General features: G+C 40.5%; 1 protein-coding gene across 1 annotated transcript in view; it reads left to right on the forward strand.

Annotated features, from left to right (window-relative positions):
• The window catches only part of TET2 (tet methylcytosine dioxygenase 2), a 103171-nt gene extending 79095 nt beyond the window's left edge, over nucleotides 1-24076 (forward strand). The window contains exons 2-10 of the mRNA XM_069743679.1: nucleotides 913-3919; nucleotides 4927-5017; nucleotides 6604-6697; nucleotides 8167-8375; nucleotides 8495-8645; nucleotides 18001-18090; nucleotides 19907-20044; nucleotides 20942-21308; nucleotides 22053-24076. Coding sequence (XP_069599780.1) covers nucleotides 958-3919; nucleotides 4927-5017; nucleotides 6604-6697; nucleotides 8167-8375; nucleotides 8495-8645; nucleotides 18001-18090; nucleotides 19907-20044; nucleotides 20942-21308; nucleotides 22053-23428 — 5478 coding nt within the window. The 5' untranslated portion in view covers nucleotides 913-957 and the 3' untranslated portion in view covers nucleotides 23429-24076. The remainder of the gene's footprint in view (nucleotides 1-912; nucleotides 3920-4926; nucleotides 5018-6603; nucleotides 6698-8166; nucleotides 8376-8494; nucleotides 8646-18000; nucleotides 18091-19906; nucleotides 20045-20941; nucleotides 21309-22052) is intronic.
• Nucleotides 24077-25469: the final 1393 nt, after the last annotated feature.

Below are 25469 nucleotides of genomic sequence, written 5' to 3' on the forward strand. Positions count from 1 at the left end.
TACTAATGATGAGATTCCATCTTGTTGGGAAATTGGGTTCCTAATACAAATATGAGCAAATATTTCTATAATAAGAATTTATCATATAGAAATAGTTAAGAATTGGTGTTATGGAAGCTAAAAAGTATATTAGATGGACAATTTGGAATAACTAACAACAGCTAAGAGCTTTAATCTTGCTAAAAATATTTTTCTTCCATCCACAGTACATTGTGAGTTGTTAAACTGGCCAAATACATCCTAATAATATAATACTGTGTACTAGTAAATGAAAGAGGATGTATAATATTATATTATATTATTTATAACCATTAATGTTGCATTAAAGTCTGTGAAGGATAAAATATATATTTGGATTTTTTTAACCCAGTAAAAAACATTGACTTTTCTCTCCTTGTTCTGTGAGCATCACCAAGAGACCAATGACAACACTAATAAATCTTTCACACAAACACATGTAGCAATTCACATGGATTACAAAGGTTCCTGTAAATTCCCAAGAATATAGGGTAGGAAAGGACTTCATAGCCTTAAATAGCTGGCCAAAATATAAAGTAATAATATTATTTTTGGAAATAATATTTAGAAACATGATTGGCTTTCTTCTGTATTGTAATTAAGCAGCAACCTAAAAGTATAGGTTCCTTTCAGGGGATCAAGTTTTGGCATCGTGATCCATATTTTCTAAAAACACAACTGATTTTGACTAGAACAATTTCACAATTTCACTTACATCTGTAATTCTTTATTTTGAACTTGTCTTGCAATTTTTATTAAATTATATGCAAGTAGTACTGTAAATATTGGAAGTTAGAGATCATGCAGAAGTCGGTAAAAATGCCTGCATTTATGTTGTGCATTTAGTACATTAAAAACATTTTTAATTTTAATTTTCTTTTAATTCTCTTCTAGACGTGTTCACAGGGCAGCCTTGTGGATGGCCCCGGAGCAGGCCCGATGGAAGAGGAAAGAAGCCACCATGATGAGGGAAGTAGATTGAGTCAATTGCTAACACATCCATCACCTGCTTGCCAAAACAATCCAGCAAAGTTACAAAATGGGAACCTGCCAACCGATAGAGTCCAACCCCAAGTAAATGGAGACAGCTGTTTACAGACAAAGAATAGCTATGGTGTCACACACATGAAGGGAAACCAGGACTGCTCTGACCTCATACCTGAAAACAGAGTATATCCAAATTTACACAATGGTGCAATAAAGCGCACGCTTAGTGAACCTTTGCTGTTAGAGTATCTTCAGCAGAAAAAAGTAAAAACTGATGAAGAGGTGAATGGAGAAAATGAGGGTGAAATCAATGGACAACATGTCAATGTCCAACCCAGTGTTTCTGATTTGTGTAGCCAAGATAAAGCTGTGAGAACAGAAGATGAAAACCCACTCGTTCAGGTTCCCAATGAGCAGAACAAAGACCTTAATTCCAACAACGATGATAATGTCTTGTCAGATGAGACATTTCCATTGTCCAATGGTGCTACTGGTTTTGCCTCTTCCTTGAATTTGACGCATGGTGCATTATCGGAGAAGGAACCTTCTCAATATTACCCTGAGAAGGCTTCTGTTGCAGTGCAGAATAACACACCTCACACTGTTGCCATTAAAACTCTAAATGATGCTAGCAATGATATGTCTCCCCAGACAAATCATTCACCACATACCTCAGGGCAGATTACTTCCCAACTCTCCTTGAACTCGGTGCTGTCTGAAGGGCCAGGTGCTATGGCTATTGAGGCCCCCAATGGTGACAAATGCAGTGAGTCAGCTGTGAAGCCAGAAAGCTATTCACTTCACATACCAGAGCAGAAACCACTTCCACAAGAGATGCCCAACTATTCCCAGACTATAAATGAAAAAAACTGTGATGCACTTGAGACTGGGCAACCAATGTGCTTGGAACAAGTTTCTGTTTCTTCTAATCCACCGTACCATGGTCTCCATAACAGACCTAATGACAGCTTTTCTGAGGCTTTCAATAAAGATCATTTTACTTTAATGCAGTTGAATAAATTACTGTTTGCCCAGGAAACTGAGAGCTACAGAACCAACCAAAACTTATGTGGTGATAATTTCTTACCCTCCCAAAATAATGACTCATGTCAGTCATTTGATCCAAGAATTATTTCTCAACCAGCTTTTTTGCAGTCTCAGAACAGCAAGATATTACCCACCATCGGGTTGCCTTCTCTTCACTGTTCACCAGGACCAGATCCACCACAAGAACACAAAAGGCTGACAAATTGTCCAGTTGACAAGTATCCAGAAAAACTAATTGAGCATAATCCACAAAAAGTGAAAGATCATTGCAATGGGATGGAAATAGATGCTATGGATATGATGGAGCAAAGAAGACCTTTTTATAAGTCCAGCTTCAGAGATTTTCGACGAAATCATGATTGTCTGAAGGAAGAAAATAAACAATCTGCAGAGGACTTGCTCAAATTACTTGAGGTCTCTCAGTCGCAGAGTCAAAAGAAACTTAGGCAATATACAAGAAAACAGGGTAACATGAATCGGGGACATGTTAGTCAGGACTTAGATGGAGATGTATCATCACTTCAACCTCATGGGCAGCAAATACATTTCCAAAAGCACTTATCCCAAGAAGCGGGCAAAGATACACAATTACAATCCTATGACCTGAAAAGTAGTAATAACCTTTTCCAGCATCATCGTTTAGAGCAGCAAACCGAGCACATATTTGACCAAGCTTTAAAACGGCACTTAAACTTAGAAACATCTGAGGGAGAACATTTTCCACATAATGTACGAACGTCTTTACACTCACAGGTTTTGCATTCAAAACAGGATAGGAATTCACAGTTTCATTCTAATCCACATTTTCACCAGAGACAAAATCAAGATTTTAACATGGTCAAAAAGCACTTTCATCATCAATCACTCTACAGTAACACAACACATAGGGCAAGTCCTCAGGATCACTTAAAAATTGAGGAAAGCTCTCAGGTGGTAAATCAATACCAAAATATGCATCAGTACGAGGGGCAACTGAGACAAAGTTCAAACAACACAAATTTACATTTCAATCAGGGCTCTTCTGGATCACATAGAAAGGATCAGTATATTTCAGAAAATCTAGAGGCCAGTCAAGAGCAAAGAAAAATTAAAGCAGAGACTATTGGGCAGTACTATCAATCTACCAGATCCCAGCAACATGACCAGCACGGTTACCAAGAGCAGAAAATGAACAGCAATCTTCCCATTTTGAATCCCAATCACATGACACAAAATCAGGACAGGTCAACCCCACAAAGCACAATAAACCAAAATAGATACTTACCACAAACCAACCCTAATGCTCAGTCTTTGCAAGATCAAACAGGATATCATCCTCAATTTGCAAATCAAATGAATTGTATTCCGAAGTATGCTGCTTTAAGAAATCATTTACTCCAGCGTAGGGAGCAAACCAAACATGAAAGTTCTTCTGTACGCAGATCTGTCAAAGTGGAGAACAGCTCACGGTCTATATGCATGCGGACACCTGAAAGCAAAACAGGGAAAAAAACAATCAAACAAGAAATTCAGCATTTTGGCACAGAAAACCTACAACAAAGGAGTATTCTCGAAACAATGGAACAACAAATGAAACATTATCCTAGTAAATCATTGTTTCATCATCATGTGTCTACCATCAAATCGCCCAAGCACATGAAGGTGGAGTCTTCAGGTCCGGTTACAATTTTAACCACACACACTAATTCTTCAACACTAGATCATCACAGTGTCCATCCACAAGAAAGAACCCCAACGAAAAGAGCAGCAGGATCTGCTCTGAGTAATTTCTTGGAATCTCCTTCAAAACTTCTAAGCACCCCTATCAAAAACCTATTGGATACGCCTGTGAAAACTCAGTATGATTTTCCATCATGTAGCTGTGTAGGTAAGTGATCTTGCTATACACTCATGTTAGATCTTCCACTTCTTTCATAAATAAAATTAGATTTTGTTTTATTAACCAATAATCTGTTCAACTCAAAAACTCATGGCCATTAGTTACAGCTGTATAGCTGGGCTTATTGTCACTCAGGATAAAAAAAAAAAACATGGGTCAACACACCTAGGCTACAATATTGTCACTAAGGGAAAAAAGGTAACAGTTACAGTTTGCTGTTAACCCTAGACCTAGTGCCAGGGTAGGGTAAAATGGCTTGTTGGTTTATATTGTCTAAAGGGCCATTAAGCATTTAAATTATTTTTTTATGGTGCAAACCTAATGCACATTTATAACCTAACAAATAAAATTCACCCTTTTTCCAAGCAGGAGAAATCCCAAATTATAGCAGGTGAACAGCTGTGGTTAAGTAAAATTTACGACTGTAGCCATATTAAAGAGTCACACGACCATGGGTTTGCCGTTACGGCAGTCTGTCTTTTGCTTATGAAGACACAGTTCTTGAAAAATATCCCATGAATGTAAACAGCCTTTTGGTAAAAAGACCATGGGGATTTAGATTTTTCAAGAGCTATTGACTATTGATTGGTTTCCTGCATTAAGGGAGGAATTTTCATGCTAGCAGTATGTTAGGGCACATTCACAATTTTGATTAACTCTCATTTCAATGCCTCTGTCAGCAGTTTTGACACAGTTAATGTCAAGACTGGCTTAATATGCATGCATTTCTTGTGGTCATAATGCTGGAAACCGTGATAGACTCCGCCAGACCCCAATATAGTCAGTGAGGTCTCTCAGGTGCCATTGGGACCAATAATACAATGGAACAACCACAGAGTTGTGGACAACATGAATGGAACCACAATTCATATGTGACACGTACCCAGAAAAGTAGACCCTTTTTACAAAGAGAGATCTTAATTTTCATGTTTAATATATACATGGCAAAGCCCATTTCTACAAATTCGAAACAAAAGATTTCTTTTTTTTAACAGATCAAATCATAGAGAAAGATGAAGGACCTTATTACACACATCTTGGTGCTGGACCTAATGTGGCAGCTATAAGAGAGATTCTGGAAGAGAGGTAATTTTTTGATCTTAAAAAACAATCATTTAAGCTAATGTCATTTTGAAAGAGTTTTTTTTACAAGGACAAGATTACAACTGGTGTGACTATATATTTTTTTCTAGAAATAGGAAGTAAATCTCATGATATCCAAAGTATTTTGGTCCAAAGTTACCATGCAATTTTTCAATTAGTTTTGCATCTTTAGCAGTTGGTTTAAGAGCCCCAATTTTTTTATTTATTGGGCTATCAACTAATGTTTGTGCATTTTTTCATGACTTGTAAAAGTATTTTAAATATAATTTTTGTGAAATTAATATCTTTTTATAGCTTTAACGATGTAGTCATTAGTAGCATGACAAAAGCCAATTCAATTTCTGTTAATAAAAGTGTGTTAATCTCTACAAATTTGCAAAAAAATATTGAAACTCACTAAATTAATGGCATTGAGTGCAGTGTTGACATCTTCAGCCGTTGCATACAATATATACTACACTGTGTGCAGAATTATTAGGCAAGTTGTATTTTAGAGGATTATTTTTATTATTGCTCAACAACTATGTTCTTAATCAACCCAAAAGACTCAAAAATATCAAAGCTTAATATTTTTGGAAGTTGGAGTTTTTTTTTAAGATTTGGCTATCTTAGGAGGATATCTGTTTGTGCAGGTAACTATTAAGGTACCTTCACACTGACCAACTTAACAACGATATCGCTAGTGATCCGTGATGTTGCAGCGTCCTGGATAGCGATATCGTTGTGTTTGACACACAGCAGCGATCTGGATCCTGCTGTGACATCGCTGGTCGGAGCAGAAAGGCCAGAACTTTATTTCATCGCTGGATCTCCCGCAGACATCGCTGAATCGGCGTGTGTGACGCCGATTCAGCGATGTCTTCACTGGTAACCAGGGTAAACATCGGGTTACTAAGCGCAGGGCCGCGCTTAGTAACCCGATGTTTACCCTGGTTACCAGTGTAAATGTAAAAAAAAAAAAACACTACATACTTACATTCCGGTGTCTGTCGCGTCCCCCAGCGTTCTGCTTCCCTGCACTGTGAGCGCCGGCCGGCCGTAAAGCAGAAGCGGTGACGTCACCGCTCTGCTTTACAGCTGGCGCTCACACAGTGCAGGGAAGCAGAACGCCGGGGGACAGACACCGGAATGTAAGTATGTAGTGTTTGTTTTTTTTTACATTTACACTGGTAACCAGGGTAAACATCGGGTTACTAAGCGTGGCCCTGCGCTTAGTAACCCGATGTTTACCCTGGTTACCTGGGGACCTCGGGATCGTTGGTCGCTGGAGAGCTGTCTGTGTGACAGCTCTCCAGCGACCACACAGCGATGCTGCAGCGATCGGCATCATTGTCTAGATTGCTGCAGCATCGCTAAATGTGACGGTACCATTACTGTGCAGAATTATTAGGCAACTTAATAAAAACCAAATATATTCCCATCTCACTTGTTTATTTTCACCAGGTAAACCAATATAACTGCACAAAATTTAGAAATAATCTATACTATGAGAGTGTACACATACTGTATTCTAAATCTGCCATGCTCAATATGTGACGACTTCCACTAACTGGAGGTTTCATTCTCAGGTTAGGTGAGAAGGGCAAGGCCATCAGGATTGAAAGAGTACTATATACAGGAAAAGAAGGGAAAAGCTCTCAGGGATGTCCAATTGCAAAATGGGTAAGTGATATTTTTGTTATGAAACACATTTCATAATATACTAAAAGACTAAAAACATGTATACATGTTGAGCTCTTCCCGACATGGCCAAATTCAATTTTGGAGTTATTTCCTCTCTTTCTTTCTTCCAAAAGTCATATTTTGATAGATTGGACTTTTATGGACACACTGATACCACATATGTGTATTTTTTTTGCATGGTGCAACCAATAAGTGCATAGAATTATGCACCTCTCGTGCCACCACATGGTTAATGCCGCTGTCAGAAATTGACAGCGGCATATAACAGTTTAAGAATCATAAGTGGAGCTCATCTTCACCTGCGGCCATTAGAAGTAGGACCAGGCTGTGACCCATTGCCATCATCTGACATCTGACAGGTTTGGGGCAGACTCTACTTGGGGGAATGCTCCTTACACCTGCTTCCAACTTGCATCTACAGAAGATGTTAAGAAGGGGTTAAAAGTTAGCTATATGACTTCCGAAAAAGAGAAGCACATTTTTAATCTTTTGGCATCAACTTGACAGGGACTTCCCAGACTGTTCTCCACAAATAATGGTGACCTTACACATTAGATAAAGGAGCTATGGGATGAAAGTGCAATTGTGGTGAATTGGGACTTCTTGCAACCACGTCCAAAAAACAAAGGATTAGGTATGTTAAAATCCAACATGCCTGATCCTTTTTTTACCTAATGTCTGCCTTCAGGGGAGAGTCAGGATGCCCCCAATAGAACAATTAGACATTTATGAGTCACCGGATCAATTTTACTATGAAGGTCATGAAGTAAGGGCAGCATAAATGTAACTACTAACTACTGTACTATCAGAATGAATTACCACCTAATTAACTTTCCCTTTTCACAGTTACTATGACCTAAACCCCTCTTAATTATATACATGAGAGCAGCAAGCTGTAACACTAGTGATATATAGGTGCCCACATGGAGGAAGCACTGGTTTCCCAAGTACAGAGTCTTACAGGCAATTCCCCATTGGAGAAAAGTATGCAAATTAGCTCTCTATCTTTATGTGAAAGATAATTTGCATATTTTTCTCCAATGCAGCATTGATTGATATATGTGGAGAATCGGCATTCCCCATAAGTGAGCACCTTTATATAACTAGTCTTACACTTGTTGCCCTCAAGCATATACCTGTAACTAGGAGATTTCGGTCACAGAAACTTTGAGCAGGTAAAGTTAATTAGTTTGTAGTTCATTCTGATAGTGGTTAGTAGTTCTATTTATGCTGCCCATACTTTATGCAATACTCATGACTTGAACATTAAAAATTGGTCCAGTGACTCATAAATGTCTAGTAATACTACTATTTGCACTGTTCTGCATTTTTATATGTGCTAGTTTGATTAAAACCACATAACATAGCACCATTAAATCTAATTTTCTACAGCCATTTCCAATTACGAGTTACCGTAGGTCTTATAAAACTTGCTGATTTGTTGACAGGTCATTCGACGAAGCGGAGTTGAGGAAAAAATGCTGTGTTTGGTGCGAGAGCGTGCAGGCCACTCCTGTGAAACTGCTGTGATAGTGATTTTAATCCTCGTTTGGGAAGGCATATCAACAACTTTAGCAGACAATATGTACTCTGAGCTCACTGAAACGCTACGGAAGTATGGAACCTTGACAAACAGACGTTGCGCTCTCAATGAGGAGTAAGTTAATTGGGATGATAGGGAAAAAAAACAACTTGGTTTCTTGACAATCTAACATCACAGACACTGGATTTCGTAATCTTGTCAACCCACTAATATATATATTTCATATTATTTAGGCGTACCTGTGCATGCCAGGGGCTGGACCCCGATACCTGTGGTGCCTCATTTTCTTTTGGGTGCTCTTGGAGTATGTACTACAATGGGTGCAAGTTTGCTAGAAGTAAAATCCCCAGGAAATTTAAACTTCTTTGTGATGACCCAAGGGAGGTAAGTGTATGTTATTTCAAAAGAAATTACATAAAATGTATCAAAAAAATGAATGAGAGAGAGAGATCTTGGGGGAGTTCTGCTCATGCGTGTGCACAGTAACAGTACAAGTCATGATGTTGTGACCTTTCGAGCGGTTGTGGGGATTTCAGTGTGAGTGGCGGCAATCTGAAGACCGGGTGGATGACGCGGAGAAGTGGGAGAGGTGATGGTGAGGAGTGGAAGGGCTCACGAGGTGAGCGGTAACATGAGTATAAGGATTTTTTTTTTTTTAAATTAACATTTGGATGGCCTTTATCGGTTCAAAAAAATGCAGTTGAATCAGCAAGGAAGAGAGTTACAATAAAATCTGCACTATAATTTATTTGCTCATCTCTAAGACACTGATAGAGAGATAGATAGATATATCCATATATATACAGATCACAGAACAAATGCGGCAGCACTCACCGATCCTGGAGTTAGATAGTCCTTTATTCAAGAATGTGAGAAGACATCTTCACGGCTCGGGGGTGTGAGATAATGACGGAAGTGTGCAGGGATCGACGACGGCCGTTTCGCGCTGTGAGTAGCGCTTCTACTGGCCGCATTTGTTCTGTGATCTGCATGCCATTCAACTCTATGTTTCATGTGAGCACCTCTGATCAGCTGTCGGGCAATCAGCTGTTGAAGTACACATCCAGTTCTTCCTGATTACTTGGGCTGTGCTGCTCAGCATTTTTCTATTTTTGTTATATCCATATATATTATATAGCTTGAGAAAGGTCCACATACTGGACTGAAACGTCGCACATGGGCCAATAAATCACTTTTTTTTTCCTATTGGAGTGCTGCCTTCATTTTTTGGACCATAGTATGAGGTATGGTATATACCTGGAAGGATTTTTTGCACCCTTTGTTTTCTTTTGGTGCTGCTTTTTGTTTTCTTTTTACATAATATATATATATATATATATATATATATATATATATATTTATTTATTTTACGTTATAAACAACATATTAAAGAGGCCTAATGTTCAGGCACACCTCCAGGGGTTTATACTGTTTCGCTATGAGAGTAGAAGCTGATCTGTATCACGTAGTGCTAAAATGGAAGAACAGTTGTTACATTACACAACAATATATTTATAGTATACAGACAGTCATATGAAAAACGAACGCCATGAAAGTACTGCTAAATAAGTGTTCACAGTATGCACATAGTTGTCCATTGACTTTTAATTCCATCATGTGGCTTTCGGTTGTAGCATAATGTAATCTCACTACATGCACTGAATGTGTAGAGTTTCACTTCTGCATTAACCTACCACAATTATTTCTAACTTCACAATCAGTGATTAGTTAGGCATAGGCAAGGGCAATTGCTATGGAGGGTGCAGAAGTAGCAATAAAACCCAGGCACTGGGTAACAGAGAGGAACAAAAGATGACACCGGCATTACAAATGGCAGATACCAGTTGAGGGAACCTGCTCTAGATTTTGCATTGTAGCCGTGTAGGTTGAAGTTACACCTCTGTGCACAAGACACGTATGGATGTACACTGGGCTATGAATTCCTGCTTTTGGAGCAGTAGACTATTCCAGATGTTCCTTAAATGAATATACAGGTGCTTCTCACAAAATTAGAATATCATCAAAAAGTTAATTTATTTCAGTTCTTCAATACAAAAATTTAAACTCATCCATTATATAAAGTCATTACAAACAGTGATCTATTTCAAGTGTTTATTTCTGTTAATGTTGATGATTATGGCTTACAGCAAATGAAAACCCAAAAGTCATTATCTCAGTAAATTAGAATATCATCAAAAAGTTAATTTATTTCAGTTCTTCAATACAAAAAGTGAAACTCATATATTCTGTACCTTTTTAAACGCTTTTGAAGCCTTTGCAGGTGTTTTCGTTAATTATTCTAATTTACTGAGATAATGACTTTTGGGTATTCATTAGCTGTAAGCCATATTCATCAATATTAACAGAAATAAACAATTGAAATAGATCAGTCTGTTTGTAATAAACTCTATATAACGTATGAGCTTCACTTTCTGTATTGAAGAACTGAAATAAATAATCTTTTTGATGATATTCTAATTTTGTGAGAAGCACTTGTAATTTGCTTAGGACATAATAAAAATTCTGATGTTATTATAGGAAAACTAGTAAATTAATTCCTGGAACTACTTATAGCAGATAATTGATGGAAGCCTACAATGAAATGTATTACAGTACTGTTAGATGGAAAATGATGTGTACTGTCTATTATTCATGACATGTTCACACTTACACATTATGCATTTGCCAGCTATTGTGTACCTGCCTTTTTGCAATTATGGGCTGTATGAATTGAAGTGTGTAGTCTTCCCTGATGATATGTCATGATGACTATTAGTGTTAAACTGTGCGACCTAAACAGTAGGTGCCATTTCACTCTATTTATGGTCCTCTTCAGCATATTTGGTGTTTTGATAACAATTAGAGCTGCTAGCGCCCGGTAGTCGGTAAGGCTGGGTTCATATTGCATATAAGAAAAACCTGGCACTCAACTCTATATAGGTGATATTTTATTATTCCAAGCGGAGGTGCAGTAACAGCAAATGTTTCGGTCATAAACACATGACCTTCATCAGTTATGTAAAGTGATTGCTGGTGAAGTAAGTGTTAGCTCTGTTTAACAGACTATAGTGCTAATTGCCCTTTAAGGGAAGGCACTTGTCAGACAAGCGGTGGACTCCGCGTCTGCAGCACCACAGCAGGGCTGCACCCATACCTGAGTATTCTAACCAGTGCCTTCCCTTAAAGAGCCCTATAGTCTGTTAAACAGAGCTAACACTTACTTCACCAGCAATCACTTTACGTAACTGATGAAGGTCATGTGTTTATGACCGAAACGTTTGCTGTTACTGCACCTCTGCTTGGAATAATAAAATAACACCTATATAAAGTTGAGTGCCAGGTTTTTCTTATATGTATCACTACGGTTTTGGAACCTACCTGGGCACCTTTATATAGAGCTGTGCACACATTTTTTGTTGATACTGGGTTCACATTGCGTCTTGGCAGTCCTTTAGATGGACTACGTTACACCGCGGCATAAACGCGGTGTAACATAGTCCGTTAAGGCCGCCATTGACTGCAATGTCGGACGCATCGCTAGCGCACGCCCACAATAGGCATGCGCTAGTGATGTGCCGTCATTGAGTGACGGACCCTGAGACGCAGGCTGCAGCGTTTCCGGGTCCGTCACTGCTAGCGCAGCTAGAGCTAGCGGGTCCATCACTGCTAGCGCAGCTAGAGCTAGCGGATGCTCTATCTGCGCTAACGCGATGCAAACGTCGGCACTTGCGTTACAGCAGCCCGTTAGCATATGTGCTGAACGGGCTGCTGCTAACGCAGTGTGAACCCGGCCTAATCTGCACGCTGCAGTGTTGGTGCATCTTCTTGCTATGTCTATTTGTATAGTCAGACTATCAGAGTGACAGGCTCCAGCAGGAATGGCGACATGCTTCCTTACTAATTGGTTTAATCTAAGTGACTGATTTCATGAGAAACTTTGGAAACCTTTCTGAATGCCAATGCTTTTATTCCCACAAATCATTATGTCTTCTGCTTTCAGGCAATGATCTTAATTGCTCATTTTTAAAGTACTTTTTAAAAAACAAACTCAAAATTAGACATAGTTCTAGAATATCAATTAACAGTTCAAAAAAATAAAATGCAACAATCCATAAAAGGAGCTTTGATGATTCATGAATAGTTGGCATCCATAATCAGATGAGTTGGTGCAAACCAATTCACAGGGACTTCATCTCTTGACCACGACAGTTATCTCTGTCCACTTGGTGGAAGCTATGAGAACTGCCTCTTATCTGATTGCATCCAGTTATTTTTTCATTCAGCTGTCCTGGTGGAATGTCAAAAGGTGCGTCACACAGCAATGATGATGTTGCATCAGGCAGGCTAATCAAAGAGCCACATATGCCACAAGGTAAGAGGCAGCTCTCAGGGCTCCCATCCAGCAGCCTATCCAGCAGGACTCCCATCTAGCAGCCTATCCAACAGGGCTTACATCCAACAGTCTATCCATCAGGGCTCCCATCTTGCAGCCTATCCAGCAGGGTTCCCATCTAGCAGCCTATCAGGGTTCCCATCTAAAAGGGCTCCCATCCAGCAGCACGTATCCAGCAGGGCTCCCATCCAGCAGCCTATCACGCAGGGCTCCCATCCAGCAGCCTATCCAGCAGGGCTCCCATCCAGCAGCCTATCCAGCAGGGCTCCCATCCAGCAGCTTATCGAGCAGGGCTCCCATCCTGCAGTCTTTACAGTAGGGCTCCCATCCAGCAGCCTATCTAGCATGGCTCCCATCCTGCAGCCTGTCCAGCAGGGCTCCCATCCAGCAGCCTATCCAGCAGGGCTCCCATCCAGCAGCTTATCGAGCAGGGCTCCCATCCTGCAGTCTTTACAGTAGGGCTCCCATCCAGCAGCCTATCTAGCATGGCTCCCATCCTGCAGCCTGTCCAGCAGGGCTCCCGTCCAGCAGCCTATCCAGCAGGGCTCCCATCAGCAGCCTATCCAGCAGGGCTCCAATCCAGCAACCTATCTAGCAGGGAACCCATCTAGCAGGGCTCCCATCCAGCAAGACTCCTATCCAGCAGCCTATCCAGCATGGCTTCCATCCTGCAGCCTGTCCAGCAGGGCTCCCATCCAGCAGCCTATCCAGCAGGGCTCCCATCAGCAGCCTATCCAGCAGGGCTCCAATCCAGCAGCCTATCTAGCAGGGAACCCATCTAGCAGGGCTCCCATCCAGCAGGACTCCTATCCAGCAGCCTATCCAGCATGGCTTCCATCCTGCAGCCTGTCCAGCAGGGCTCCCATCCAGCAGCCTATCCAGCAGGGCTCCCATCCAGCAGCCTATCCAGCAGGGCTCCCATCCAGCAGCCTATCTAGCAGGGAACCCATCCAGCAGGACTCCTATCCAGCAGTCTATCCAGCATGGCTTCCATCCTGCAGCCTATCCAGCATGGCTTCCATCCTGCAGCCTGTCCAGCAGGGCTCCCATCCAGCAGCCTATCCAGCAGGGCTCCCACCCAGCAGCCTATCTAGCAGGGAACCCATCTAGCAGGGCACCCATCCAGCACAGATTACGGTATTGGCCGATGGAGGGGGTTGTGCATATCAGTTCACACCCACTGTAATAATCAAGGTAACCAAAAATCAATAAATGACTGAACGGTTATTGGTAAAAATTAGACTCCTTTTTTAATTGTTGGCAAAAAAATGGTTGTCTGATCACTCATCGCAGTTTTCAAATTTGTTCATGAGATGTTGATTGATATTGATTTTTGGGTAAATTGATGAGAAATTAGAAAAATTCAAGTTTGCCATCCTGTCCATAAATTGTCCATTCAAACATAAGTTAGAACAATGGTCATTAATTTAAAGGGAATTTTTGCCACCTCATCTGAGAGTAGCGTAATGTAGAGACATATTCCTGGATTCCAGTGATGTGTAACTTACTGGGCTGCTTAGTGTAGTTTTGATAAAAACCACTCTTTTATCAGTAGGATATTACCATTAGAGGTCTAGTAAATCTGACTACCATTGATTGGCAGCTTTCTCTGTACCCTGTATCTGGGCAGAAGGCTGCCAATCAGTAGTTTAGGTGGGTTTATTCAGAGCTCAACATTCAGAGAACTGCAGCAAACAAAGCCGTTTTACCTAAAGGCCCCGTCACACTTAGCGACGCTAAAGCGATCCCGACAACGATACGACCTGTCAGGGATCGTTGCTGTGTCGCTATGTGGTCACTGGTGAGATGTCAAACAGTGAGATCTTCCCAACGACGCAGCAGCGATGCGGCGACCTGTAGCGACCTGTACAACGATGTTGTTGGTCGTTGTGACCCTGTCACATGGCAGCTATTATGACGATTCAGACCTCGATGAGGGACGTCCTGTGTGACGTTGTAGTCACACAGGCGTGCATTTGCGTTGCCTTTTCCGCGCCCATTCAGTTCCGATTGGTGGTCGCTACTGCGTTCTGATTGGTGGCGGCCTTGCCTTATGAGGCGACACAATAGCCCTTCGGTGGGAACGCATTTGAGACCCCAAACGATACCTACCGTGCACAAAAGGTGTCAGAAGAACCGTTGAAGAATAGATAAATCGAAGAGGAGTCGCAGGCCGGAGAACTCTACAACGATCTGCAAACCACCACGCGATCAGGAACAAACGATGGAAGCGCTACTATGTCGCCTTCTGTTGAAGGCATGACTGCCAATCAGAACGCAGTAGCGACCACCAATCGGAGCGGAGGGGTGCGGAAAAGGCAACGCAAATGCACGCCTATGTGTCGGTGTCTGAGTCGTCAACGAGGTCGTTGGTAAGGTGTCAAACACAGTGATGTGTGCTACCCAGCGGGACCTCAACGATCAAAAAAAGGTCCAGGCCATTCCGACATGACCAGCGATCTCACAGCAGGGGCCTGGTCGCTGCTACGTGTCAAACATAGCGAGATCGCTACTGAGGTCGCTGTTGCGTCACAAAACTTGTGACTCAGCAGCGATCTCGCTAGCGACCTCGCTTAGTGTGAAGGTACCTTTAGACCCACAAAAAAATAGAAACAATAAAAATTTGCATCCTGTTTTGGCACCATTCCAGCACTGGTCCTTGTGAGTGATATGGCATTATTGTGTCATGTGACTGCTGCAACCAGTCAGTCTGATCTGCTGCTGATGATCGCTGGAATGATGCTGCTGCAGAATATAAGCTCTTCTTATTTTACTCCAGGAAATTGAGCATTAAGAAAAGGTTATGCAAGCAGTGGACAAACATTTTAAATTTAGACTGTTAAATAGTTTTTATCTCATTGTATAGTTTACTTGAATATACAGAGGGGACGGAAAGTATTCAGACCCCTTTAAATTTTTCACCCTTTGTTTCATTGCAGCTATTGGGTAAATTCAAAAAAGTTCACTCTTTTTTCACATTCATTTTCACTCTGCCCCCATCTTGATTGAAAAAAACTGAAATATAGTAATTTTTGCATATTTATTAAAAAAGAAATACTGAAATGTCACATGGTCATAAGTATTCAGACCCTTTGCTAAGTATTGAGTAGAAGCACCCTTTTGAGCTAGTACAGCCATGAGTCTTCTTGGGAATGATGCAACAAGTTTGTCATACCTCGATTTGGGGATCCTCTGCCATTCTTCCTTGCAGATCCTCTCCAGTTCTGTCAGGTTGGATGGTGAACTTGGTGGACAGCCATTTTCATGTCTCTCCAGAGATGCTCGATTGGGTTTAGGTCAGGGCTCTGGATGGCCCAGTCAAGAATCGTCACAGAGTTGTTCTGAAGCCACTTCTTTGTTATTATAGCCATGTGCTTAGGGTCATTGTCTTGTTGGAAGGTGAACCTTTGGCCAAGTCTGAGGTACAGATGGGGCCGGCTCCAGGTTTTTGAGGGCCCCGGGCGAAAGAGTCTCAGTGGGCCCCCCCTTTAACACATACCATGATTCATGATCGCATATAAACACAGCCATGTAGTATATAACACAGCCCACGTAGTATATAACACAGCCATGTAGTATATAACAGCCCACGTAGCATATAACACAGCCACGTAGTATATAACAGCCCATATAGTATATAGCACAGCCACATAGTATATAACACGGCCCACGAAGTTTATAGAACAGCCATGTCGTATACAGCACAGCCCACATAGTAGTATACAGCACAGCCCACACAGTAGTATATAGCACAGCCCACACAGTAGTATATAGCACAGCCCACACAGTAGTATACAGCACAGCCCACACAATAGTATATAGCACAGCCCACACAGTAGTATATAGCACAGCCCACACAGTAGTATACAGCACTGCCCATATAGTAGTATACAACACTGCCTACATAGTAGTATATAGCACAGCCACACAGTAGTATACAGCACTGCCCACATAGTAGTATACAACACTGCCCACATAGTATATAGCAGCCCACGTAGTATATAACACTGCCAACGTAGTATATAACACTGTCCACGTAGTATATAACACAGCCCATGTAGTATATAGCAGCCCACGTAGTGTATAGCAGCCCAGCCCACGTAGTATATAGCAGCCTGGCCCACGTAGTATATAGCAGCCCATGTAGTATATAGCAGCCCACGTAGTATATAGCAGCCCACGTAGTATATAGCAGCCCAGCCCACGTAGTATATTAGAGCCCATGTAGTATATAGCAGCCCAGCCCACGTAGTATATAGCAGCCAATGTAGTATATAGCAGCCCACGTAGCATATCGCAGCCCATGTAGTATATAGCACAGCCCACGTAGCATATAGCAGCCCAAGCCACGTAGTATATAGTAGCCAATGTAGTATATAGCAGCCCACATAGCATATAGCAGCCCATGTAGTGTATAGCACAGCCCACGTAGTATATAGCAGCCCAGCCCACGTAGTATATAGCAGCCCACGTTGATGAGTGCAGATTCTGTCGAATGTAGGGGGCGGAAACCGGAATGTGAAGGGTCTAGGAGGGAATGAGTGGAGAGGTAATGGGTAAGGCGGGAGTAGATCAGGCACTCCAAGAGTTTAGATATGAAGGGGAGATTGGAGACTGGTCTGTAGTTATTTCTACAGGATGGGTCGAGGGCCTCACCACAATTCTGTGTCTGAGCTCCTTGGCTAGTTAATTTGACCTCATGATTCTCATTTGGTCTGACATGCACTGTGAGCTGTGAGGTCTTATATAGACAGGTGTGTGCCTTTCCAAATCAAGTCCTATGAGTTTAATTAAACACAACTGGACTCCAATGAAGCAGTAGAACCATATCAAGGAGGATCACAAGGAACTGGACAGCATGTGACTTAAATATGAGTGTCTGAGCAAAGGGTCTGAATACTTATGACCATGTGATAGTTCACTTTTTCTTTTTTTTATTAAATTTGCAAAAAAATCTACATTTCTGTTTTTTCAGTAAAGCTGGGGTGCAGAGTGTACATTAATGAGAAAAAAATGAAATTGACCAAATGGCTGCAATGTAACAAAGAGTGAAAAATTTAAAGGGGTCTGAATACTTTCCGTACCCACTGTATGCTTGGTAATTTTCCGGGATTTTCTATTGATGGTCTATTCTTAGGATAAGCCATCAATAAATAATTGACTGAAAGGGTTAGTCCCTTTTTTATTTTACTTTTTTTTGGCTTGGAATTGTATTTTAAGTCGTGTATTTATGTAATATAAGTTTAAATTAAAAATTATTAACTTTTTTTTCTAAGCTGCAAATGCATTGGAAATATAATTCTGAAAAGATGGGATTCATTTATTGTTATATGTTATTTAATATAGGAAGAGAAATTGGAAGACAGTCTTCAGTACTTGTCGACGTTGATGGCTCCAATCTACAGGAAGCTTGCACCAGATGCCTATACTAACCAGGTATTTAATATTCTGTTATGGGTGAATTTGATATATACAGGTCCTTCTCAAAAAATTAGCATATAGTGTTAAATTTCATTATTTACCATAATGTAATGATTACAATTAAACTTTCATATATTATAGATTCATTATCCACCAACTGAAATTTGTCAGGTCTTTTATTGTTTTAATACTGATGATTTTGGCATACAACTCCTGATAACCCAAAAAACCTGTCTCAATAAATTAGCATATCAAGAAAAGGTTCTCTAAACGACCTATTACCCTAATCTTCTGAATCAACTAATTAACTCTAAACACATGCAAAAGATACCTGAGGCTTTTATAAACTCCCTGCCTGGTTCATTACTCAAAACCCCCATCATGGGTAAGACTAGCGACCTGACAGATGTCAAGAAGGCCATCATTGACACCCTCAAGCAAGAGGGTAAGACCCAGAAAGAAATTTCTCAACAAATAGGCTGTTCCCAGAGTGCTGTATCAAGGCACCTCAATGGTAAGTCTGTTGGAAGGAAACAATGTGGCAGAAAACGCTGTACAACGAGAAGAGGAGACCGGACCCTGAGGAAGATTGTGGAGAAGGACCGATTCCAGACCTTGGGGAACCTGAGGAAGCAGTGGACTGAGTCTGGTGTGGAAACATCCAGAGCCACCGTGCACAGGCGTGTGCAGGAAATGGGCTACAGGTGCCGCATTCCCCAGGTAAAGCCACTTTTGAACCATAAACAGCGGCAGAGGCGCCTGACCTGGGCTACAGAGAAGCAGCACTGGACTGTTGCTAAGTGGTCTCAAGTACTTTTTTCTGATGAAAGCAAATTTTGCATGTCATTCGGAAATCAAGGTGCCAGAGTCTGGAGGAAGACTGGGGAGAAGGAAATGCCAAAATGCCTGAAGTCCAGTGTCAAGTACCCACAGTCAGTGATGGTGTGGGGTGCCATGTCAGCTGCTGGTGTTGGTCCACTGTGTTTCATCAAGGGCAGGGTCAATGCAGCTAGCTATCAGGAGATTTTGGAGCACTTCATGCTTCCATCGGCTGAAATGCTTTATGGAGATGAAGATTTCATTTTTCAGCACGACCTGGCACCTGCTCACAGTGCCAAAACCACTGGTAAATGGTTTACTGACCATGGTATTACTGTGCTCAATTGGCCTGCCAACTCTCCTGACCTGAACCCCATAGAGAATCTGTGGGATATAGTGAAGAGAAAGTTGAGAGACGCAAGACCCAACACTCTGGATGAGCTTAAGGCCGCTATTGAAGCATCCTGGGCCTCCATAACATCTCAGCAGTGTCACAGGCTGATTGCCTCCATGCCACGCCGCATTGAAGCAGTCATTTCTGCCAAAGGATTCCCGACCAAGTATTGAGTGCATAACTGAACATTATTATTTGTTGGTTTTTTTGTTTGTTATTAAAAAACACTTTTATTTGATTGGATGGGTGAAATATGCTAATTTATTGAGACAGGTTTTTTGGGTTATCAGGAGTTGTATGCCAAAATCATCAGTATTAAAACAATAAAAGACCTGACAAATTTCAGTTGGTGGATAATGAATCTATAATATATGAAAGTTTAATTGTAATCATTACATTATGGTAAATAATGAAATTTAACACTATATGCTAATTTTTTGAGAAGGACCTGTAATATTTTATTATAACTAAAATACTTTTTCCAATAGATTTTTTTACAGATTTAAACAGAAACAAATATTTGGGTTCAAACAACTAAAAGAATTTACTAAATTTTCTCTCGCTTAGAAAAAAGTTGTCAGCCTAATAGCCCATCCTCTCTCTGTCATTGCCTTGTAGGTTGAGCATGAGCACAGAGCCCCAGATTGCCGTCTTGGCAAGAAAGAAGGTCGCCCTTTCTCAGGAGTAACAGCTTGCTTGGACTTTTGCGCTCATTCCCACAGAGATTTGCACAATATGCAAAATGGCAGCACACTGGTAATTCAGATTTACATTTTTGGATTAATTATGGAACATTATAAATGAAGGTTATATGTTTGATAATTTCATAGATAGGCCTTCAATCTAGTAGGTACCTGATCGTCCAGTACATCCAGAAAAGCCAATAGACAAATGTGTCCGTAAATTTAATGATGCTTAGACATTCTACAAAAAATCTCATTCTGTTTAACTAAAAATATTGGCACAGCTCTGGTGGTCCCATTCCCCTTGGTGTTGGGTAGTGAAAATGACAAGTTATTTGACATTAATTGTTGTCCTCCCATGCACCACGCCACTAACTCCATGGTCCATTAGGACAACTTCCCATCTGTTACAAAAGATCTACAAAGAAATATAACCAAGGCACCAGATTATTGGCATTGTTAGCAAGCAAAGGGGTGTGGAAGATGTGAGAACAGACACAAGAGGCAAGACCTAGCACAATAATTGAGGCTATATTGATCGTATATATGCCCCATTTTCTTCTACATATGCACTCTACATCTATATGTTATTTCCAAGACTTTGGATCAATACACATACCAATGAAAATTACTCTGCACATAACTGTTGTACAGAAAAAAGGAAATGATTCAGCTCACCCTTGTGATGGTATTCTGACAGCCCATGAGAAACGTCTCTGCTTGACACCAGGTACTTGTGCATGAAAATGAAGGTATCCAGCTCAGGAAATAAAATCACAAGTCTTTATTTGGACAAATTTAAAAAGTAAGCTGCTTGACAAACCAGTACATACTGGAGGAAGGAATGTCTTGAATAACTGGATGCGTTTCGAACACGTATAGTGCTCTTAGTCCTCAGTGTCATCCACATAATTGTTGTACCATATCAGTCCAACAAGCTCAGTAATATTGTGTTCCCACTATCCTTCAGGTTTGCACTTTAACCAGAGAAGACAATCGTGAAATTGGGAAACGTCCCCAGGATGAGCAGCTGCACGTTTTACCTCTCTATAAAGTCTCTCATGTGGATGAATTTGGCAGCACAGAAGCACAGGAAGAGAAGAAAAGAACAGGTGCTATCCAGGTTCTGAGTGCTTTCCGCAGGCAAGTGAGAATGCTGGCAGAGCCCGTGAAAACCTGTCGGCAAAAGAAAATGGAAGCCAAGAAAGCTGCAGCAGAAAGACAGTCAGCAAACTCAGAAAATGGCCCAAGCAAAGGTGAAAAAGAGAAATCTTCTCGTTACAAGAGTGCGCAAAATGCAAATTCTGAATTGGCTAACCACGAAAAACAGCTTGCAGGTAAGGAAATATATTTTTTCTGTTCCGGAAGCCAATAATGGTGGCACTCTGGGATGCAATACTCGTTGCTTAGCCATTAGAACAAAATTAATTATATTTATGAAACTCAGTGAGTTTGTGAGTCTTACTTCACCTAGCCAAAAAAAGAGTGACATGTTTCTCTGTATGCATCCTAAATAAGGGAAGACTCAATCAGGACCAAAGTACGTTAATCTATGTGTCTCTGTGCATCTCCTCTATACTATTCTGCCACCAGATACATAAGTATAGAACTGAGAAACTAAAGACCTAAATGATGGCAATGTTAGGCAACATGTTAGGGCATGTTAGGTTAGGCTATGGGTTGAACTAGGTGGACTTAAAGTCTCCCTTCAACCTTAATAACTATGTTACTATGTTAATTGACCCATTTTAGGCACTTCTCATTCAGCCTATAAACACAAGCAAAAAATACAGCTCCATAAGTGATTTTGAGCATCCAGTGTTTCGTCTGTTATGTGAGCAGCCCTGGTCAATTATTTCAGAATTATCAGTGTAAAACCTGAGCACATTGTCTGGGAATTTGTACTAACTATTATTAGCCATGTAAAAATAATTTTGAACCACTCTGGCTTTTTCGTTAACTAATTTTTGCAAACTTATACACAGTCCTTAAAACTGTTCATATAGTACATGAAAATGTATATTGAAAATCTAATTAGTTTTGCAAAGTGAATGCATAATTTTATTTTTTCTTAATTGCAGAACTTTTAAGAATTTCAGGACCAGCCATGCAACAGGGCTCTATTCCAAACCCTAGTCACACGAACCCCATGAATTCATTTCCTACAGCAGATCCAAATAATCATTATGCAAGAATTCCTAACCTGGCCGACCCTTATCAGAATGCCTCCTCCAACTTTGCCGGCTCTAATCATATGGATCTTTTTCATACACCTCCAAACTCAGCAGTTTCCTGTGCCTCCACTCCAATGAACCCTTACCAAGGATCCTTAAATCAAAGTAGTCCATGTCCCCCGTATCCATGTAATGGAAATGTCCCAATGGACAATTGTTCTCCATATCTCAGTCATTACCCTTCACCTCAACAACATATGTTTTACAGGTTTAAAAACCAAGATCCAGCAGCTAATCTTAGTATTCCTCCAGTGCAGTCATTGTACCAGCAGAGGTTTGCTAATAGTAAGGCCTATGGTCCTAAACACATGAATTATGGAAACCAAAGCACCCAAGTTGAGGATTTTAATGGCTGCAATCTCAAACCAAACTCTAACCCTATGGAATCATTTAACCCTTATGCTTTACATCAAGGAGATAATCACATGATGGAAGCTGCATCAAAGTCAAATCCTAACCTTAGTAATATGGACTACAATTCTCTAAGTAAGAATGGTGATTACCCCCTTCCACACTCCTTTCGGGCTCATGAAAGCAATGTATCTACAGGCAGCAGAGCCGGACCTCTGCACCTTCATGGTAAAAACAGTGACATGCACTCAAATGTAATGAATGGAATACCTGAAATGCTTCCAAGTCTTAATCATGACAGAACTACTACCGGAGGTCACAGTAGAGCTAATGGTGCTAATGTTCATGAAAAGCTATCACAGGCCTCCGCAACTGTCCACGAAGACCCACAAGAAGTGTGGTCAGACAGTGAGCAAAGTTTTCTAGATCCTGATATAGGAGGAGTGGCAGTAGCCCCAACTCATGGTTCAATCCTCATTGAATGTGCAAAGCGTGAGCTTCACGCCACAACCCCTTTAAAAAACCCCAATAGGAATCACCCTACTAGGATATCACTTGTGTTTTATCAACATAAAAGCATGAATGAGCCAAAGCATGGCTTGGCATTGTGGGAAGCAAAGATGGCAGGCAAAGCTAGGGAAAAAGAAGAGGATTGTGAAAGGTATGGTCCAGATTATGTTGCTCCGAAATCTTACAATAAAAAGGCTAAACGAGAACCTGTAGAACCAACCCATGAGCCTGCTGAACCAACTTACCTACGTTTCATCAAATCACTCACCCAGAGGACAATGTCAATGACCACAGACACACAAGTCACCACATCTCCATACGCCTTAACACGGGTTACAGGTCCGTACAACAGATACATGTAGTCTGTTGGGTTACCTCACATACTTCAGATTGGTGCACCATTTTCTGATAGGTTTGTTCATCTGCTTGTGTAGAGTGCTGTGGCTGAGAAGGGACAGTATTTGACTAATCATAAATGTGATCTATGGGAAAGAATACCAGCAAACCAAGAAAAGGTATTTTTAGCATCATATATCTCTTCTTTGACTAATAGGTCACAGAATAAGTCAAAGAATGCAATCACCCTATGCAATGGTGTCGGCAGATATCAAAAATAGGTTTAATGGATGAAGAAAAATTGTATTTTCTATCTTTAACCATACAACATTGTACATCTGTGACCACTTTTTTTTATTAAAAAAATGTCTAGGTAGGAGCCAGAGGTAAACTTGCTGTAGTATTACAACATCAGGAATCTTACAATGACCTTGTGGTGCTGATTTCTTAATGTGCTAAATGATACTGGAATTGCAACTTTTTAACCTAGCTATAATAGCTTAATAATGACCTCCAGTGTACTGAAGTAATGTAGATACACAAATCATAGTGTAAAAAAAAAAACACTGAAAATATTTGGACATTTAAAAAAAATTGGTGCTATCATGTGCGTCTTTATGAATACTTAATGCCTTGAAAGATTAATACCATTTAATGAGTATAAATGAATTAAATAAGTTAAAAAAAGAGAAAAAGTACACTTTTAAATAAATTCTAATTGTTTTATATAAGTTCTGTTAAAGACTAACTTAAATTCATAGCATTTAGTGATCACAAGTGAAAGAGCCTACTATATTACCTGCTATGTCCTGTATTGCATACCTAATTTGTATATACTATGTTTTTTTTTTATAACCATTTCATTTAAATCATTGATTCCTTAAATTATTTCAACTTTTTTCTCTGTAAAGGAATTGTACGGTCAGAAGGTATTGTTGATCTATAAGATCTTGATGATCTGATCTAAAATCCGGCGCCCCACATTGATCAGCTGTTTTAATCTCCGCCAGAAGGCAGATGTAAGCACGTAGAATAGAGATGCAATGCACAGCTCCACTCAATGTATAGTGGCATACTGCCAGTACTGCAGAACAGCGGACTGGTGGGTTTGTCAGTTGTCGGACCTGTCGAAGAGGTCATCAATATCTTCTGACCGGACAGCCAATTTAAAGTATTCTTTGATGTTAACCTAGGTCAAATACATAACTCTTAAAATGTTTATCCAAGACTTTTTTTTACTATGGTAATAAAACTAACTGGTAGGTACTTACTAGCTACCCGCCTGCGCCGATCTCAGCCGTCACAGAGCAGTCACAGACTTCTCCAATTGGCGATTCAGCGGTTTCCACATCAACAGAGCAGTGGCTTCTCTTCAGCTCCGCTCTGTTGGCAGATCATGATTCAATGCGGAGAGTAGGCTGTCAATCAGCATGATGTCCGGCAGTCACGCCTCGTCAACAGACAAGCCCGGAAGAGCTGCTATGTTGACGTTGAGCAGCTGAATCACCAGCAGGAGCGGTCAATGATCGCTCTGTGCCGGCAGCGGGTAAAACAGGTAGGCACGTGCCTGTTAGTTTTTAGGTCCATAGTAAAAAAAAAAAAGTACTGGATAAATCTTTTAAAAAATACACGATCAATATGATTTTCTAGTATGAGTTTTTAAGGACCTTGTTCATAAATGAATAATAATTCATAAAATGAATTTTGAACAGTGATGATAATTATGTATGAAATTTAACAGTTGAAGCTAAGTCAATGAAATTTCATGAAAATTCATACCCATAGTGCATTTTTTGTGTGTTTTTTTCCTATAGGCTTATTTGGAAAGCCTGAAATAAACACAGATAAAAAAGTAGTTGTGATTTTAACTGCAGAATATCAGAATTTCTGCATTAAAAAATACATAGAAAAATGCTGCTTCAACTCTAGAGCAAAATGCATAAAAAAGGGGTAAAACGCATCAATAAAATGCAGCAGAATGCAATCAGAGCAGATTGCTATTAAGTATTTTGGTACGGACGCCTGCAGAGAAAAATGCAGCAAAAAAAGAGCATCTTTGCATGTTGA

This window comes from Ranitomeya imitator, chromosome 1 (genome assembly GCF_032444005.1).
Source record: "Ranitomeya imitator isolate aRanImi1 chromosome 1, aRanImi1.pri, whole genome shotgun sequence".
NCBI lineage: Eukaryota > Metazoa > Chordata > Amphibia > Anura > Dendrobatidae > Ranitomeya > Ranitomeya imitator.